The sequence below is a fragment of the Mobula hypostoma genome, chromosome 1 (genome assembly GCF_963921235.1).
Source record: "Mobula hypostoma chromosome 1, sMobHyp1.1, whole genome shotgun sequence".
In the NCBI taxonomy this organism is placed as follows: Eukaryota; Metazoa; Chordata; class Chondrichthyes; order Myliobatiformes; family Myliobatidae; genus Mobula; species Mobula hypostoma.
This window is the reverse complement of record NC_086097.1, coordinates 189,757,871-189,779,316: the sequence shown is the minus strand read 5'-3', so window position 1 is coordinate 189,779,316 and position 21,446 is coordinate 189,757,871. Positions and strand designations below refer to the sequence as shown.

General features: G+C 40.1%; 1 protein-coding gene across 6 annotated transcripts in view; it reads left to right on the top strand.

Annotated features, from left to right (window-relative positions):
* LOC134353657 (RNA-binding Raly-like protein) overlaps positions 1-21,446 on the top strand; it is a 1,079,267-nt gene that overhangs the window by 849,121 nt on the left and 208,700 nt on the right. For 5 of the 6 annotated variants that reach the window (XM_063061854.1, XM_063061846.1, XM_063061889.1 and 2 more), the window contains one exon: positions 15,808-15,883. In XM_063061854.1, coding sequence (XP_062917924.1) covers positions 15,808-15,883 — 76 coding nt within the window. Of the gene's footprint in view, positions 1-15,587; positions 15,607-15,807; positions 15,884-21,446 lie in introns of those variants that run through there. The other variant, XM_063061879.1, reaches the window with a different exon arrangement.

Genomic DNA, 21,446 nt, shown 5'->3' with positions numbered 1-21,446 from the left:
CAAATAACAGATATTCAGTCAGGAGTGGCCGCTGCGCGCTGCATCGCGCCACCATCTTCTCTGTTCTCTTATTAGAAGATGAAGCATGAATTATTTCATTCCTGACACATCAGAATCTGAAAGAAGTAGAATAACAATAGTCACAATCCCATGCAGCAAGTTTTAAGAAATTTGTAAAGGTATAATGCACTTGGACAGGCTTCCTATTTTACAGAACAGCAATAACAGTTCACGGTAAATGCCTTGACTCAAAGCTGATTGCAAGGTGCGAACTAATAGTTTTAGTACGCATAACACGTACAGACATTGGCAGCAAAGAGAAGAGAGCTGTTAGCAGTTATATATTGATGTGAGAGGTTTCACAGTATTTCCACGGTAGGAGCTTCATAATAGAAATGTTTTCAGTCCCCTGGAGCAAATTACAAGAAGAACTTAAAGAGTGCCAACAAGACTGCATTGATTATGTTGGAGACTTCACATTTATGGTTTTACTTTGTGTAAACAAGAAACAAAATGGTGCTGACAGGTGGACTTTTTCTCATCAGTTATCATAGGAGCAACATGCAGGTATGAGGATACACTACCTGATAAGTGTGAAACCAACAAACTGGTAAGATAAGAAGAGTCTGATAATGACTTTTCTTTTCAAAGAATGACTCAGGTTAGCCCAGAAGTAAGAAAGAGTAAAAGAAACAATAAAATGTTACTGATTAATCAAAGATGACATCTTACTGGAAGACAGTGTTTAACTGGCTGGAGCCAGAGTCGTAACACCCAAAAATATACAAGAATTATTTCAGTTGCTGTGGGAAGGTTACACTGATGAAATAAAATGCACCCTGAAATCTGGTTAGCTGTATTCTGGATAAACATTTCCAAAGATGTGAAGTATACGTTGTTGACGTGCTTTTTATCTTAGAAATCTAGAAATATACTGAAGAAGAGTATGATGTCTACTGAGACCATTGGCCAGCCTCTGGGGAATTTTGTAGAATTTAAAGAGTGATACGGGCTTACCACTGTGACTTCATCCATATGCTACCTAAGAGGAATTTGTTTCATAGAGAGGCATGTCCAAACAGTATAAACGACCTCACCAAGAGCCAAGAGACAAAGGAAAACCTTATCCCTGTGTTATTGTCACTTTATCCTACATCCCTTAAAACTGACCTGAAATTGGAAGCTGAGTAACTAAATAGCAGAACGTACAAGACAAATTTGTTAAGCAAAACATATCCTCTGCAGGACCTGAAGAAGTAAGACAACAACTGACTGATATGCAAGTGAAAGGAAGCCAACACTACATCAAGCAAGATAATTCATTTCCTGTGTTATTGGCAAGGGTCACACACAAGATCCAGTCATGAAAACATGAAACCCAGCTAAAGTTATCAGTTAAAGTTAGTGCTGCAAGGTCATCCTCATTAAGAACTAGATGGTCAGCAGATGAAATGGAACAGAATTATTTGCAGCTTGCATCTGACAAAATGGTAGAGATTGGCACTGAGTTCAGCTTTTGCAGTAGTTGGAGTAACGAGTCCACATCTATGCACCAGTTCATTGCAGAAAGGAATAACTGGATACAATACTAAATAATAAAAATGAAGTGTCTTACACCTGAGCAATTATTACAAATGAACTTCTGAACATTTTGGCAAGCAGTGAATGCATCTGAGTTTTAAAATACAGTAGACTCCGGTTAATCGGGACACAGTACATTTTGGCCCAATTAGCCTAAGTTTTATGGAAATAGTCAAAAATGTATAAAAAAGGACAGACTACCATTTAATTGAGTAACAAAATATTTATTTAAATGAACTACAGAACAAATTAGAACTCTACCAAAACTACTGCACTACTATCAAATGGTGTATTAGTTCCAAATGGTTATTGACAGAGGAATTCATCCATTGTACACTGTTGTGTTCTTTTGATTGACTGTAAATGAATAAAATCAACATAGACTTCTAATTCAGATAATGGATTGCCTTCATACAATGCTTTTGATTGTAAGCAAAACAGTTCTGAATTGTCTTACCGCTTATTACTCAAAAATCACTGCTTTTTAAACACAAACACATACCACTAACGTTATTTATAGACAATAGACAATAAGTGCAGGAGTAGGCCATTCGGCCCTTTGAGCTAGCACCGCCATTCACTGTGATCATGGCTGATCATCCATTATCAGTATCCAGTTCCTGCCTTATCCCCATAACCTTTAAAAACCGTTCATTCTGAGCACAGTATAGTGCCTAACGATTATGCAAATACACATGACTGAAACTATTTAGCAGCAGTTTCCTGTCCCAATTATGTGGCATAGTGCCTGAAATAAATGAAGAGAATCCCAGCTAATTTCTTGATTAGTGTTTGTTCTGTAGCCAGAGAGTGGTGAATCTGTGGAATTCTTTGCCACAGGTAGCTGTGGAGGCCAAGTTGTTATGTATATTTAAGACAGAGGTTGATAGGTTCTTGATTGGACAGGATGTGAAGGGATACGGGGAGAAGGTAGGAGATTGGGGCTAAGAGGAAAATTGGAACAGCCATGATGAACTGATGGAGTAGACACAATGGACCAAATGGCCTAATTCTGTTCCTATATCTTCTGGTCTTTAAGAGTTGCCCCAAATAAGTGGCTGCCCCGATTAACCAATGCCCTAATTAACAGGAATGCATTCCAGTTAAACATTTTGAGAAAATGTATGTTGAAAATTTAGAAAAGAATATTATTATTGGAAGAATCAAACAGGATATGTGACACTCACAACACACTGGAGGAACTCAGCAGGTCGGGCAGCATCGGTGGAAACGATGAGTCGACGTTTCGGGCCAGAACCCTTCATCAGGACTGAAGAGGGAAGGGACAGAGGCCCTGTAAAGAAGGTGGGGGAGGGTTGGAAGTAGAAGGCTGGTAGGTTCAGTTGAAAAACCAGTAATTTGAAAGATAAAGGGGTGGGGGAGGGGAAGCAGGGAGGTGATAGGCAGGAAAACAATGGGCAGTAGAAGGAGGCGGAACCATGACAGAGGTGATAGGCAGCTGGGGGAGGGGGCAGAGTGAAATAGGGATAGAGGAAGGGAGGGGGAGGGAATTACTGGAAGTTGGAGTATTCTATGTTCATACCAAGGGTCTGGAGTCTACCTAGACGGTATATGAGGTGTTGCTCCTCCAACCTGAGTTTAGCCTCATCATGGCAGTAGAGGAGGCCATGTATGGACATATCTGAATGGGAATGGGAAGCAGAGTTGAAGTGGGTGGCTACTGGAAGATCCTGTCTGTTGTGGCGGATGGAGAGGAGGTGCAAACAGGATATGTTATAGGCACAGCTATTTAATTGTCATTATTGTACCTTATACTGCGCAGAGATCATGTGCTTTATCTCTTGGCAGCATGTGGCCTTACAGCATAAATAGAGGCTTTTGGCCCAAAATGTCCATCCTAACATCCTGCATTAAACCCATATCCCTTCAAATCTCACCCCACCATGTACCTTTCCAGGTTCTGCTTATAAGACACTATTGTACCTGCCCCAACCATCTCTGGCAACCTACTCCACGTACTCACCACCTTCTGCATGAAATCTATGCCCCTCATAATTCTAAAACATTTATATCATTCTCCTACATTCCAAGGATCAAAGAGCTATGCTGGCCACCCTCTCCCTTAACTAAATGTTCTAATCCTGGCAACCTCCTCAAATCTTTTCTGCACTCATTCTAGTTTAACCATATATTTTCTATAACATGGCAACCAGAACTTTACACGGTACTCCCAGTGACTGCAATATAATTTCCTAATCCTACTCTCAATGCCCTGATTTACATAGGCTAAATACTCTTTCATCACCCTGTCTACCTGTCGAAGCTACTTAATGAAAGGACATTGACCTGAAATATTGAAACAATGACTCCTTTTATCTCCACATGTGCTGCATAACCTGGTGAGCATTTCTAATATTTTCCTACTTGACAGGACATAGCTAATTCAAGTAATACTTATCACCATTAAGGACCAAACAATCCCTGTTTTCTATTGATCTTTAAAAGAAAAGGGTGCCAAAAAATACAAGTTCTATTACTAAATCAAAAGATGCTGACAAAACTTGACATGATATTCCAGATTCACATGCCTATTCATACACAATATATAATGATCGTTTAAATGACACTATTAGTTCAGATGTTCAATGTGCTTCTTTCCTGGCCTTTTAGGACTTTATTATTTTTTCTACTTTCCCTGAGCTAGTCTACTTTGAACCTTTTCAATCATTTTCTCCATGAAGAGCAATAATGCAGCTGAGCAATAGTTTACTGTATGTTTGCTCTCCATTCACCGAGCGGTAGGTGCTACTCATTACACTCATTTTGATTAATTTGTAGCACAGATCTGATCATTAAAAGCATGCAAGGTGAGACTGACAGTATGTACTATGCTTTTTTAACAGATTATAAATTATTTGAGTGCATTATAAATTTGCAACTTATTGATGAAGGCTGCTGAGAGAGGTATTCATGCATATCAATTCATAACAGCAATATCTACATCCTAGTTACCTGCTGAACTGTGCCTATGCCCACCTGGATACCTGCTGAACTGTGTCTACGCCCATCTGGACAAGCCAGTGAGCACTGTGAGAGTCATGTTTTTTGACTTCTCCAGTGCGTTCAACACCATCCGCCCTGCTCTGCTGGGGGAGAAGCTGACAGCGATGCAGGTGGATGCTTTCCTGGTGCCATGGATTCTTGATTACCTGACTGGCAGACCACAGTATGTGTGCTTGCAACACTGTGTGTCCGACAGACTGATCAGCAACACTGGGGCTCCACAGGGGACTGTCTTGTCTTCCTTTCTCTTCACCTTTTACACCTCAGACTTCAAATACTGCACAGAGTCTTGTCATCTTCAGAAGTTTTCCGATGACTCTGCCATAGTTGGATGCATCAGCAAGGGAGATGAGGCTGAGTACAGTGCTACGGTAGGAAACTTTCTCACATGGTGTGAGCAGAATTATCTGCAGCTTAATGTGAAAAAGACTAAGGAGCTAGTGGTAGACCTGAGGAGAGCTAAGGTACCGGTGACCTCTGTTTCCATCCAGGGTATCAGTGTGGACATGGTGGAGGATTACAAATACCTGGGGATACGAATTGACAATAAACTGGACTGGTCAAAGAACACTGAGGCTGTCTACAAGAAAGGTCAGAGCCGTCTCTATTTCCTGAGGAGACTGAGATCCTTTAACATCTGCCGGACGATGCTGAGGATGTTCTACGAGTCTGTGGTGGCCAGTGCTATCATGTTTGCTGTTGTGTGCTGGGGCAGCAGGCTGAGGTTAACAGACACCAACAGAATCAACAAACTCATTCGTAAGGCTAGTGATGTTGTGGGGATGGAACTGGACTCTCTGATGGTGGTGTCTGAAAAGAGGATGCTGTCTAAGTTGCATGCCATCTTGGACAATGTCTCCCATCCACTACATAATGTACTGGGTGGGCACAGGAGTACATTCAGCCAGAGACTCATTCCACCGAGATGCAGTACTGAGCATCATAGGAAGTCATTCCTGCCTGTGGCCATCAAACTTTACAACTCCTCCCTTGGAGGGTCAGACACCCTGAGCCAATAGGCTGGTCCTGGACTTATTTCATAATTTACCCGTATAATTTACATATTACTATTTAACTATTTATAGTTCTATTACTATCTATTGTTTATGGTGCAACTGTAACAAAAACCAATTTCCCCCGGGATCAATAAAGTATGACTATGACTAGTAGAAAAGGAAGAAAAAAAATCTAGAAGCAATGTTAAGCAGGAGCTTAATTTGGTAAAGGATCTAGTGCCTTCCTTGTGTACTTGAAGAACAAACTAATCTCAGGCTTCCAGCCAGCTACAGGTATCGATCTTAATCAACATTTCGATGACAGACCTTGTCATCTTCATCGGGGATGATGCCTGGGCATGTCTTGTCTGGTAGTATTTATGCTCCTGGGATCTGTCCCTCCGGATTGGTTACTACTGATCCAATCAGATTTCCTCTGTCCATCTTGTTTACAATCAAATTCCAGTCCTTACTTAGAGCGAGACCTTTGCCCTGTCTCGCCTAAGTAGGTGCAGTCTTTCATTGATTCTGTTGGGTTATTGTTTTAAAGAGTTGTTAAGTATGAACACATGACAATGAATCTCAGGATTGTATATGGTGACATATCTGTACTTTGATAAGAAATTTACTTTGAACTTTCTTTGAATATATTAATGGAATATTATATTTCATATGCATGTCAAAGGTAAAAAAAGTGAATTTAAAAATGAAAGAAATTGTTCCAGTACAATCCAAAAAATCATAAGGTTAATAAAATTAATTATTCTGAACAAAATTTCCCTGATACCTTTCAAATTTCCACAACAGCCAGCCTGCGTAATTCCACAAAGTACCAGTCATTTGGTTTCTTATTTATGTTCTTTTCAAAAGGTTTGATATAAGTATAGCATTTGAGATGTAGTAATAACATAAAAATAAGGATTAAAACACATTCTATCAAAAATGATGGAACTATTAGGTATCAACTCAGGAAAAATCATTAGCAGAATGAATTAGGAAGAGTTTTCACAGATTTCACTGTACTCAATTTTCCTGATAGTTTTGAGTAAGTGAAAGATGAAGTGGACCATTTCAAGCTCTCTGACAGTGAGCACAAAAGTTCCAGAAAATAGTTGACAGTGTTTCATATGAAAGACTTAAGGGTAATAATTGCAGCAAGAAAACATATTGATCAAGAATTGGGCACAAGAGATGCTGTTTGGGAGAACTCAGCAGAGTAGGGAAGTCTCATCATTGTCCTACTTTTAAGTCATATCAATATTTGAGAAAAGATTACAAATTTGTCAAATATGCAAGGAATACTGATCTAGGAGTTACAACATTAGCCAGAGAAACTTTGACCTGCATTACATGTGTGAAAAATTAAACAGGGAATGGTGTTGAGATCATTTGAACAAGAATTTGTGTTAATTAACATGGTCAAAGTGTTCAGTGTTATATGACTAAATAATCAAAGGGAACCTGAACTATAGTCACACTAGTAGAAACATAATGAGGCAATGCAGCATCATCTCTCCAGTGCCACATTCATTTCTGGGCACCAAGTGAGAAGGTAAATATTTAATCTTGGAGGTTGTGCATGGTGTACATGATGAGGAAAAGTCCTGATGTATCTGGGTTTTTCATCTTGCAAAGGGCACAACATAAAATCTGAAACTAAATTTAAATCAAAGCCTAAGAGTGAGGATTAGAATTATGGGTTTAAACTATTCATAAAATTAAATGTGGGGCTGATAGGAAAGCTTTTCTTCCCTTACACAAAGAATGATAAATATATGAAAGTCACAAAGTCATGTAAACATCAGTGTCAGGTAATTAATAATTGGAAGGTCAGGTAGGAGTTTGAATTCTTTTGCTTAAATTGACTTCCTCTTAAATATATTTTCAATTTGGGCAACAAACAAGGCCCAAAAATAACCCAAAATTAGAAGGAAATGTAGAACCATTGGGGTTCACCCTGAATTAGCATGTAAAGCCTGAGCCTATGTTCAACACACCACTTGGCAAATACACAGAAATAACATGGCTGATGGACTAGAGCAAAGCATTGATAGACACCCAGAAATAGTCAGGTCAAAACATTTCCAGGTGAAGTTGCAAGAAATGATGGAGGAAAAGGAGGCCCAAGGATTCTTAGCAAAATACTCATGTGTAAAGGTCCTAGTAATAATTTGTTGGGTTTCCTCTCACTAGTGATGCAATCTGTGGCAACTTTTCAAAGGTAGACAATACTCTGTGCAGTTAATATGGACAAAGTTAATATAAATAACAAAGTTAAATGTTTTTTTTCTTGTGGGACTCTGCACTTGCGAGTTTCAAGACAACTTAGAGTTAAAATAGAGGCAGGCTTTGAATCTACTTCAATATAATTTTAAAGAATTCAACACAATTTGAAATCCCTGGTTTTTCCATTCTTAGCATATTTTTGGTGTCAATATTAAAAAAAATCTTACAACTTAATCCTGTCTTCATACATTCTAAAGCTTAAAATCTAAGTAATGCAGTTTCTATTGAAACATGGCATATTATGCATAATTACTGAATGAGCTTTCTAAAATCTATGACCCTTCTAATCAGTATTCAATTTCAGTCTCACAAGAATCTTTTCCATTTTGAAAGAACCTCAACCACATCATTTTTCTCTCAATGAAGCAATTTGCACTTGAAATTTCAAGAGCCCTCAAAATGAAGCAAACACAAGGAGGGCTAAAATCTTTTGCTTTTTCCCTTTGTCTGTTTGAGTAGTGATCAGAAATGCATTCTACATTCCCTTAAAACGTCTCATTCATCAGATGATAATTTCTATGGTAACTCTGTCACACTTAACTCCTTTCAATTTTTAATCATGGCACCTTTGATAACTTGAAGAGATTTGTGCAAAACCACTGTATATCTTGAACAATGGCAGAATTCAAACCACGAGTTTTAATTGAGGGATTTGCTACAGCAATGACAGTAAATGTAAAGCAAATTACACTTAACACAGTTGTCTCAAAAAGAAGCACAAGAACAGTCAATGCCAACGCACTCCCAGAAATCAGAGAGAACCATTGTTCCTACTGATCAGTGATTCCCAACCTTTTTCATGCCATGGATCAATACTATTAAGCAAGGGGTTCGTGGACCCCAGGTGGGGAACCCCTGATTTAGAGGGTACAAAATGGATCATCTCACAAAATGTCCAGTCAACATGAGTTAAAATTGGATGTTTCAGATTTATGAGAGTTCACTCTCTGCAAGGGAGAGCAAGTACCAATGTACTGTACTGTTCCGACATCCGGGACCTCGGTAAGCAATACTTTAATTAGATTAGATGTAGATTAGATTCAACTTTACTGTCATTGTGCCAAGTACAGATACAAAGCCAATGAAATGCAGTTAGCAATAAACAGCAGATAAACCTAGGATGAGGATGAATTAGAAAGGGTGAAATCCATGCTGAAGCAGGTGCAGGAAAGCAAAAAAATGAAATAGAGAAAAACAGAAAAAGAGAATGTATGTAAAGAAATAGTGACATTTTAACATTTGTGAACTATTATAAGCTAAAGGAATGAGATACACCATCTGTATTTGGTTACTTTCTTAGCACGAATGATGGGTTAAGCAGGAATTATATTAAATAGGTACAGCGGAGATCGTTTTAAAATTGCGGCGTGTTTAATGGGTTATTAATGAGCTACCGCAGCAAATTCAAGAAAATCAAGAGAGGTTAACAACCAGATGTTGTTTTTACAAAGCTGCTGGCAGAGCATCCTGAGGTGATTCACATTTCATGGAGTGTCTCTTCCCCACAGTAAGTTGTTGGACATTTCTCACACCGATAATCATGCATTTTTTTTTTGTTCAGAAAACCTGGGCTGGACATAAAGTTGTACCCAGATTATATTTAGAGCCAACAGCATGAATAAACTAACAAATCATGTGTCAGAAACAACATTGCAGTAGAATTTATGCTTTTGCCATAACTGGCAATTCAGGGCCAAATTACCCACCTTTTAAAGTGCCTTTTTTCCCCACGCTATGTTTTGCTCAACTTCATTTGCAACTTTTATAATTGTAAAAGAATGCAAACATTCCAGCAATATTGAGGGCAATACGCAGCATGTAATGCATTTAAAGAACTTTAAAGGAAAACTGAACAGAAAATAATTCCTTAGCTTATCAGGACGATTGCAGTACAGTTGTAGCAGCCTCTCCAGCTCAATCAACATTGAAATTTCTCATCCTGGTAATTTTTACTATGATTGAAAAACACTGATGATTACAAAGAATGCTAAAATCCACAAGTCTACCTTGCTAATGAACTCAAAAATGAAGGTCCTACACAGTTACGGCCTATGTTAGCGTAGCAGTTAATGTGACACTATTACAATTCAGGGCATTCGGGAGTTGGGGGTTCAATTCTGGCGCCATCTGTAAGGAGTCTCTGTACGTCCTTCCAGTGGAATGCATGGGCTTTCTTCAGGTGCTCTGGCTTTCCTCCTCCGGTCCAAAGACGCACCAGGTAGGGTCATTGTAAATTGTCCCGTGGTTAGGTTAGGGTAAATCGGGTTTGCCAGGGGTTGACGGCGTAGTGTGACTTGAAGGGCCATAAGGGCCTACTCTGCACTGTATCGCTAAATAAACGACGAACAAATAAATAAATAATGTGTGTAGCGGGACCTCACACTGTGCCACAGCCTACCACCGCTACTCAGGAAAGCAGACACAGAGGGCGGTCCGTGAGGTAAGAAGGTCAGAAATGGGATAAGCACACCAGTATTTGCGCGAATCTTAAAGTGGATCTCTGCAGATTTCCAACAATTCTACTCACTAATCTCCACACACCAGAAAATAAACTGGATTACCAGTGTCTATGTCTGAACCAGCAGGAGATGAGGGACTGCTGCACACTCGTCTTGACATAAACATGGCTCCAGGACACCACACCAGACTTGGCCATTCAGCTAGAAGGTCTAATCTCCTTTTGGGCAGACAGAAATGCTACAAGTTCTGGTAAGACCTGTGGAGGTCTGTGTGTCTATGAGAATAAGAACTGGTGTGTGAATGCCATGGTAGTAATGGCCCACTGCACATGGCAGATAGAGGTTTTAAAGGTGAGGGTGATTCTACTTACTGAGGGTATTTACCACCATTGTGATTGTTGCTGTTTACATGCCCCCCACCTCCTCCCTTCCGCGTTACTGCTGGGGAAGAGCTGTAGGAGCTCTGTGGAGCCATCTGTGACCTCCAAGACACTTACCTCCATGGTTTTTTTACTGTTGCTGGTGATTTCAAGCAATGCCAACTTAAAAACACCCCTGCCAAAGTTCTACCAGAATGTCAACTTTGCAATCAGAGGAGCGAACATATTAGGAGTCTACAAGGCTGGCCCATGACCCCACCTCAGATACTCAAGACCACATATCCATTTTGCTAGTCCCTGCATACAGACCACTGGTTAAACGAGTCAAGCCAGGTTAGAGGGAGATCAGAACCTGGCCAAGAGGTGCTACCTCTGTTTCAAAAGCACGGGGACTGGAGTATAGTCAGGGAAGCAGCTGCCTATGATTATCATGCCAACATTGATGAAAATGTGGAATCAGTGACTGGCTACATAGCAAACCCACTGAGACCATTTCCGTGATTAAAATCTACACTGCTATGGCTTACTGCAGATTCGTGCACTGCTTAAGGAGAGAAAACTGCTTTCAAATTGGGAGATAAGATGACTCTAAGGTCAGCAAAAGTCACAGTCTCACATGCTATCAGGAAGGCAAAGTGGGAGTACTCACAGAAAACTTCACAGACAACTTTGTGACACCAAGGACATGCAACAATATATACAAACCATAACAGATTACAAGTCCACCCTGTTTGTCAATGACAGCAGCACCTCCCTTTCTGATAGGCTGCATGCCTTCCATGTACAAATTGACACAATGAATGCAACAGGGGAAAGTCCGCTCTCCCCTTGAGTAACAGGCACTTGGTGGTTGCACTGAGTTGTAAACCCACACAAAACAGCAGGATCAGACAACATAAACAACAGGAATTCTGCAGATGCTGGAAATTCAAGCAACACACATCAAAGTTGCTGGTGAACGCAGCAGGCCAGGCAGCATCTATAGGAAGAGGCGCAGTCGACGTTTCAGGCCGAGACCCTTCGTCAGGACTAACTGAAGGAAGAGTGAGTAAGGGATTTGAAAGTTGGAGGGGGAGGGGGAGATGCAAAATGATAGGAGAAGACAGGAGGGGAAGGAATGGAGCCAAGAGCTGGACAGGTGATAGGCAAAAGGGGATACGAGAGGATCATGGGACAGGAGGTCCGGGAAGAAAGACGGGGGGGGGGGGACCCAGAGGATGGGCAAGAGGTATATTCAGAGGGACAGAGGGAGAAAAAGGAGAGTGAGAGAAAGAATGTGTGCATAAAAATAAGTAACAGATGGGGTACGAGGGGGAGGTGGGGCCTTAGCGGAAGTTAGAGAAGTCAATGTTCATGCCTTGTCCATTCGTCCCTCCCATCCCTCTCCACTGATCCAACTCCCTTGTCCATTCGTCCCTCCCATCCCTCCCCACTGATCTCCCTCCTGGCACTTATCCGTGTAAGCGGAACAAGTGCTACACATGCCCTTACACTTCCTCCCTTACCACCATACAGGGCCCCAAACAGTCCTTCCAGGTGAAGCAACACTTCACCTGTGAGTCGACTGAGGTGATATACTGCGTCCGGTGCTCCCGATGTGGCCTTTTATATATTGGTGATCAACGGGTGTGCAAAAGCCAACAAACTGTGCAAATACAAATGAGAGAGATGATAGTAAAAATAAATGAGCAATAAATATTGAGAACATTAGAGAGGTGTCCTTGAAAGTGAATCCATTGGTTATAGGAACATTTCAATAATGGGGCAAGTGAAGTTGAGTGAGGTTATCCCCTTTGAGCAACAAACACAAAAACACTGGTGGAACGCAGCAGGCCAGACAGCATCCATAGCAAGAAGTACAGTCAACGTTTCAGGCCGAGACTCTTCGTCAAGATCCTGATGTTTGAGGGGTAGTAATTGTTCCTGAACCTGAGGCTCTTGCACCTTCCTGATGGCAGTATCGAGAAGAGAGCATGGCTTGTGTGCTGGGGTCCCTGAGGATGGATGCTGCTTTCCTGTGACTGCATTTCATGTAAATGTCTTCAATTGTTGGGAGGGTATTACCCATTATGGACTGGGCCGTACAATTATTTTTTGTAGGACCTTCCATTCAAGGGCATTGGTACTTCCATACCAGGCCGTGATGCAGCTAGTCAGTATACTCAACACTACACATCTATAGAAACCTATCAAAGTTTTAGATGTCATGCCAAATCTCTGCAACTTCTAAGGAAGAAGAGGCACTGCTGTGCTTTCTGTATAATAGCACCTGCATGCCGAGCCCAGGACAGGTCCTCCGGAATAATAACACAGAGGAACTTAAAATCATTGACCCTCTCCACCTCGGATCCTCCAATGAGGACTGGCTATGGACCTCTGGTTTCCTTCTCCTGAAGTCAATAATCATCTCCTTCGCCTTAGTGACACTGAGTAAGAGGTTGCTGTTATGGCACCTCTCAACCAGATTTTCGGTCTCACTCCTAAATGCTGATTCATCACCACCTTTGATTCAGCCTTTGACAGTGGTGTTGTCAGCAAACTTGACTATGACATTGGAGCTTAGCCACAGAGTTCACATATGACAATAATATATGTAATACCAAAGTATGCATGGCATGAATGAATGAGATTGACCATTAGGAGACATTGGAAATGGCATGCAGATTATGTTATATGGAACATTTTAAATATATAGCACAAACAAAATAAAATCATGGAATTATTGTGGTTTGCCATGGCTTATGAATTACTATCTGCATGTATTCTACACTGAAATTAACAGAAACTTGCTGGAAGTACTCAGAGCAAATAACATTTGTGGAAGGAGGATTGGAAAGAGCTAGAGGAAGAGTCGTAGGATATAGAAAAAGGTAGAAAGGAATTATTGAACAAAAGAGAAGATCCATGTTGAGGTGAAAGACAAATTTTCAACATCTGCATTTTTTTTGTGTTCAACACTAGCAAATTAAAGATAAAACAAGGCAAAATATGTTCATCATTTGGAAAATGAAAAATAGAGAAAACCGCAGATTCTGGCACAATATCAAACCAGAAACTTTTGGAGTCATTCCATTAAATCTATGCACTTTGCCAGGCTTTCAGTGTTATCTTTGGAAAACATTAAGGGTTTCATAGCTTGGATTCCTGCTGTTACTGTTCTCTTTATTGCCCTATTTACTGCTGCAGCAAAAGGAAGTGCATTCTTAGCAACATTTTTGTTTTTCATCTTTGAATACTGTGTGGCTCAATGAGATCATCTCTCGTTTTTGTAAACTCTCATCTCATTCAAACTATCCTCAGGATAATACATTATCTTCAAGAATTAAGCTAGTAAGTTTGCATTCATTTGTTAACTTAAATTGAAGTTTATTTGAGCTAAGACATGCTTAATTTGATAGGCTGAAGAATGGACCTAAGAAACAGGATTGCTAGGTGTGAAGTGCATTGTGGTTTGGCCTAAGTTCTGATGGGCCTACTAAAGAGTGGAACCCTCATTTATCCAAATTGTATAGATCCTTGCTGAAAGGAAATATGCCTGTACAGCAGAGTTTCCTTTCTGCCCAAAAACTTCTCTGACCCCATACTTCATGACAAATTGATCAAGAAATTAAGAAGGCCAATAGAGGACAATTACACAATAATCTCTTTTACAAAAATACAAAAATTACATTGAGGAGTAATGGAATGGACAGTGTTTTACTGACTGGAGAACTGTAAGATTCTGCAGAGGTTTGTACCTGTCCCTGGGTTTTCATGGTCTGTGTAAGTAGTTTGTATTTAAATGTAAGAGCCACAAATAAGAAGTGTGTCATTTTGTGGCATCATTGACAATATTATTTAGTGAGGATAAAAATACTGGTGGACTGGTTAGAAAAGTAAAATGTTAGTGAATAGAATTCAACCAATGCATTTGAGCAAGAGAAACAAAGTAAGCAAATAACTGAGAAATGGTATGATAGGCAAATAAACAGATTGATCTTGCTGTGCATTTTTGGAGATCTGTGGACAGAGTAGGTCAGGTGGAGATAAGAAAATGTATATGATTTCAGTTGAGACAAGGGATGTAAGATTTGGGAGGTTATGTTAGAGCCATATGTAATATTCAATAGATGACAACTAATGCGTTTTGTACCATCCTAGTTCCAAAACTCTAGGAAGGTTGTGATGGCCCCAGAGAGGATGCAAAGGTACTTTAAGAGGATATTGCCAGAAATTGAGAATTTATGGAATTGAAGGCATTGTCTGGGCTAGGATTTATTTTTTTCTTTTAACCAAAAACAAAGTAAAAAATGTAGTAAATTCCACAAATTTTTGCAATGCTGTTTTATTGTGATAAATTGATTAGCAAAGAGTGATTTTTTGTGCACTATGTAAGTGTGAACAGGTTGAAGTAATTAACAGCAAGTTGATTGGGACCGGGAGTTTCACAAGATTAATGCAAATTGTGTTAATCTGGACCACAAAATATGTAAATGTGTATCTTTTACAACATATGCTGTTGAAAGAGTCACTACCAGTGCACAGACAAAATCATAATTCTTAACATAAAAGCTATATGTTGAATGAAAACACTAAAATAAGATAAATCACCAAGTCACAAAGCCTAAATGCTGCCTATAATGAGTTCTCCCTGTGACTGCAGGGGTTTCCTCCCACAGTCCAAAGGCATACCAATTAGTAGGTTAATTTGGTCATTGTAAATTGGCCTGTGATTAGTCTAGTGTAAAACAGGTGGGTTTCTGCTCATTGGGCCAGAAGGGCCTCTTCCACACCATATCTATAAATAAAATAAATATTAACACACCTTGCTAAAGATAAAGTTGAAAGTGGCCTGCCTTAGAAACTTCTTTGTAGGTGTGAATCAACCAAAACCAAAAACAGGTGCAGCTGGAGTTTCACTGTTTGCAATACAGAATATCCTATGGCTTTGCAGCAATTCTATGAGTACAATTACTTGTGGTATTTGGTGTTACATTTGTGCCTAAACTTAATGGTATATTAGAAATGTAACATAATATGTTGTGATAAACTTAATGTAAACCTCTCAAGTCCATAAGTTGTCATTAGTGTCCTTTCTTTCAGATATCAATATGGCAGGTGAACCCAAGCCTTACAGACCCAAATCTGGTACCAAACGCCCTCTGTGTGCTCTGTATGGGTAAGTGCTTATCAGTTTAGTGGCATCCTTATCAATGTATAATGCTGAGAACAAAAATTACTTGCTAAGAGGGGAAAATAAATCTGAGTTGTTATTGAACAGGTTTGGACCTTTCTGGAGTTTGTATGAGAGAGAAATATGAAAAAAACTGTAAGCTACTCAAATGAAATATAAACATGAGCAAGTCTACAGATGCTAGAAATCCAAAGCAACACATCCAAAATGCTGGAGGAATGAAATATATTGTTTTTTTATGAAATGCACAAATATGCCATTCATTTGCTATTCAAAAACTGCTTTGCTTTCAGAAGAGTATGTATATTAAAATAAGTGTTTATATTTTCTAATATTGTGAAAAATTTAGAAAAATCTTCTGCCAGAACTATATTGAAGATCAAAGTCTAAGGAATATACTTTTATAACGTGTTGCTACTTTGGATAAGTATTCCTTTACGTAGCCATCCAAGACTGCTTTTCTATCTCCTTGCCTATTGATTTTGTAAATGACCAGACTGAACTGTAAATGAGCTCCCCAGATACATCCTGCTCCCTACTCCCATCCCCCCCCCCATTCCCTTTACTTCCACTCCACCCCTTGAAATTCTAGGTGTCTGTAAGGGTGGGAAATGGACCAACTAATCAATTGCAAGTGTAATTCTGAGAGCAACCCATGGAACAAAGAATAGTATGTTGAAGAAGAGCCCTTCATCCCATGATATTGTACCAAACTAACTGAACTAATTCCTTCTGTCTGCATATGATCTATATCTCTCCATTCTCGGCCTGTTCAAGTACCTACCTAAAAGCCTTCTAAATGCCTCTCTCAGATCTGTCTCCAACACCACAGCTGGCAATGTTTTGAAGGCACCCACTACTCTATGCTTATTAAAATAAAACTTGCATCGCACATCCCCTTTGAACTTTCCCCCTCTCATCTTAAATGCTCTCTAGTATTAGACATTCTGACCTTGGAAAAACATACCAGCTATCTCTATCTGTGCCTCTGAATATTTTATCAGGTCTCCTCTGGCCTGCTAAACCTAAGTTGTCCAACCTCTCCTAATAGTGCCTACCCTCCAATCCAGGTGATATCCTGGGAGACCCAGCTGACCTTTGACCCTTATTTTGATAAAGAACAGGGGTGGGTTTAAAGCCTAATATTCCAACCACAACCACATTAAGACAACATCAGGGAGATCTCCAACTAGCTGGAAATTACACTGTGATATAACTTCAAAAACCACATCCAGACTCTTAGATTAAATGGCTTCTTGTGAAAGCTGAAAATTTCAGCATTTGATTTTTTTCTTTCCCCTCTCATGTCCACAAACACCTAGGTCGCACAAGTACTGGTTATGCTAACATTCAATGGTGGATCAGTTGTGAAGAGGACATATGTTTTTTTAAAAAAAGTAAATAAACTCTTCCCAAAATTTGTAGTAGGTAATGGCTTTCTGCAGGACTAAGTGGTAATTCCAGTGCCACCACTCCTGCCTAATAGCCATCATGTACAACTCTGAGATTTGTTTTCCTGTGAGCATACACAGTAAATCCAAAAACACAATCGAGTCAATGAGAGATCACAGCCAACAGGATGGACAAACAACCCGTGTGCAAAAGACAACAAATTGTAAATACAAAAGAAAAAAACATAATAGATAAATAAGCAATAAATATTGAGAACATCAGATGAAAGTTCTTGAAAATGAGTCCATAAGTTGTGAGAATCGTTCAGTGATGGGCCAAATGAAGTTAATTGAAGTTATCCCATTTGGTTCAAGAGCCTGATGGTTGAGGGGTAATAACTGTTCCTGAACCTGGTGGTGCGAGTCTTGAGGCTTCTGTACCTTCTTCCTGCTGGCAGTAGCAAAAAGAGAGCATGACCTGGGTGGTAGAGATTGTTGATTATGGATGTTGCTTTCCTGCAACAGTGTTCCATGTAGATGTGCTAAATGGTAGGGGGGGGGCTTTACTCATGATGTCCTGGGCCATATCTAATTCTTTTTGAAAGATTTTCCGTTCGAGGGCATTGCCACTTCATACATGAGAAGGTTTTCTGGAGATTGTACCTGGACCTCTTGTAACTTACTTAGTTGCCAGATGTGAATTCTACTGATCAAGCCCTCAGCAAATTGTGGATCTCATGGTTCATCCAGGGAGGACTGAATGATTTTGTAGGGACATACTCAACTACGAGTGTTTTTGTAAAATCTGTGACAACCATGGTGAATTCATTCACATCTCTTACAAGTCCTTTAATACAGCTCAGTCCACTGACTTGAAGCAATCCTGTAGCTGCTCCTTTGTATCCTGTGACCACCTCTTTGTTGTCCTTATCTCTGGAACCTTGTTCATTAGCCTCTGCCTGTATGCAGTTAGGAAAAGGACAGCCAAGTGATTAGATTTCCAAAATGTCATCTAGGCATGGAAAGATAAGCATTTCTAATCATTGTATAACAGTTAGGACCCCTGGTGCTGCAAGTTATATGCTGATGATAATTGGGCATAGATTTCTTGAAGCAAGCATAATTAAAATCCCTGACTACAATATGAAGTGCGTCAGAGTGGGCTGTATTTTGTTTGATGGCAACGTTTAATAACTTGAGTGCCTGATTAACATTGGCTATGTAAACTGTGGTGAGGATCACGGAGAAGAACTCTACGTATAATTTAATTGTTAGATGTCCCAGATCACGGGAACAAGTGTGTGACAAAATTACCACGTCCGAGCACCACAAAGAATTTATCCTGAAACACAGAACCCCCCCCCCCCAACTTTTCTTTTGAATTCAGCTATTCAACCCATCCTGTGTATCAAGAAGCCTCTAGCTTTTAGTGAGGTATCTGGTATGTCCAGAGTGAGCCATGTCTCCGTGAAAGACAGAACACAGCAATTCCTCATTTCCTTCCCATACAGCAATCTTGCCCTTGGGTCTCCCATCTTGTTCTCCAGCGGCTGTACATTTGCGAACATGATGCTGAGTAAAGGAACTTTCATCACTAGACATTTGCATCTGGCTTGGAGTCCCCCCTCCTTCCTCTCTTCCGGCCATACTGCTCCTGCATGTTTGAGAGTTGAGTCCGCTGAGACCTTCAGAAGATCCTGAAATTGCTTGTTCCTTGAGATGGTTCAAAACTGTTACTTAAAGGGAAATTACTCTCATTGCAGGTTGCAATGAGAGTAATTCAGAAGAGGTATATTTAGAAGTGTTGTAAGCTGCCGTAACAGGTAGCCATGGTTCACCAGCACCATCTTGGCAAAATTTATGCAAATAGATCATTTTTTTCTTAAAAGGGAGAGCAAAACACTGAACATTTAATATTGAATGTATTTGTGACAACAGGTAAGGACTCATCCAAATTTGTGCCTGCTTCCCAGTTAGTTTTCACATTTCATGCAGAAGGTAATAAATGTTTGGAATCCTTTATGAAAATGTTTGTGGAGACTCAGTTTCTGTGCATGTAACTTTATAGGCTTTTGGATATTAAGGGTATCATGGAATATGGGGTTAAGTGGCCCTGAAGCAAAAGATCTCATTAACTGACAGAGAAGATACGTCAGGCTAAATATTCTTATTTCTAGTTCTTACCTCTATAAATCTCCACATGGGAAATAGTTGGCCAGAATGTTATGTTTTGTAAGTCCAAAACATAAAAACTATTAAAAGACACACACAGACCCAAAAGATAACTTGTGCACTTTTAGTTTCATTTTCACTTCAAGTGTATGCCGTAGTGGTGTGCTGATGTATGCTGTTCATGTGTGTTTACATAAAATCCATGATGATTTAAACAAACAAAATGCTTAAACAATATATTTACAATATTGCTCAAATATTACTGAAATAATAAATACACAACACTCCTCTCTGCTTAGCTGTAAGTTTCAACTCAGTATAGAATGCATCTCAACACATGTATATGGTTCATGGTTTATTATATTGTCAAAGTAGGCATGAACAATACAACTCTGATATTCTTCTCCAGATAGCCATGAAGTACACGTGAAAAGAAACAAAACTTGCAAACCCCAGAATCCCCGACCCCCTCCACATAGCAAAATAACAGCGACAGTAACAATCCCCGACCCCCTTCTCCGCAGAAAAAAACAGCAACAATAACAATCCCTGACTGTCTCCCCTGCAGATAAAATGTGCCAATAGTAACACATCCCTCACCCCTCCTTACAGAGAAAAAAGAACAGTGACCAACCCCTTCAATTGCAAAAAGAACAGTGACAGTAGCATCAATGAAATGTGAATCACCTCTCCCACGCAGAAAGAACTTACAGATCACCGACCCACCAGTTGGCCACAAGGAAGAAAATGCCAAGAAACTGAAGGAGACCAACATAAAGTACAGTCCAATCACATAAATCTCACAATATCAAACAGTCCTTCCATGATTCAGAACTCGTGCCTACCCCAAACGGTGGCCTCCGGGGGGAGCGACCGCTGACTCCATTGGGAGTGATCACTGACCCTGCCATCCACAGCATAGTAAATTATAAACTAACCTATACAGACCTAAAGATTTAATCGCTATGGAGGCTTTCTTACTCTTGTGGGATAACAGCTTTCCTGTCAGGGGGTGTCACTCTGCTTGGCAGGTGAGACTTCTGTGGATTGAAAATGGATACGAGTGGTTGATGATCAGTGATGACGGTAAATTCTCTCCCAGACAAGTACTGGTTGAAATATTTTACAAACCAACTCAGACTCAAGGCCTCTTTATTAATCTGTGTGTAATTTTTCTCTGCAGTGGAAGGAGAACGTGATGCAAAGGCTATAGAGCATTCACTTCCATCACTCATATCATGTGACATGACTGCACCTATCCCATAAGGAGAAGCATCACAGGAAAGCTTCACTGGATGATGTGTATCATGATATATGAGTACAGTCTCTGATGTTACCTTTGGCAAGCCACCTCACATTGCCTTGTCTATGGTACTTCATCCTAATCTGTAGTAATGAGTTCAAGGGGTGGAGCACAGTAGCCAAGATTGATAGGAACATGTTATAGTAATTGACAAATCCTAAAAAGGACCACAACAGTGACATGTCCTTTGGTCTTGGGGCATCCACCGCTGTTTGAATTTTCTCAGCACACCTGTGTAATCCTTGTGCCTTGATGGTGCGACCGCAGTAAATGATGCTTGATTGAAAAAATTCACACTTGTTATGTTGTGCTCGGAGACCATAATCTTCCAATCCTTTTAAAACTGTCTTGCGGCTTTCGAGATATTTCTTGTCATCCTCTCCAATACAATGATGTCATCCATGTAACACTGAGTGCTTCAACAACCTTGCCGCACTTGGTCCATATCTTTCTCGCTTTGTGAGTGTTTATGGTGAGAAACACTTTAGACTCTTCTTCCATCTCCATCTGTGGGTAGGCCTCAGCTATGTCCATTTTGCTGAAGTGTTTTCCTCCAGAAAGGTTTGCAAAGATATTCTCTATCCTGGGCAGAGGGTATTGATCTACTTTCAGTACTAGGTTGTGGTGACCTTAAAATCACCGCAGATGCTGACAGAGCCATCTTTATTGGCTACTGGGACCA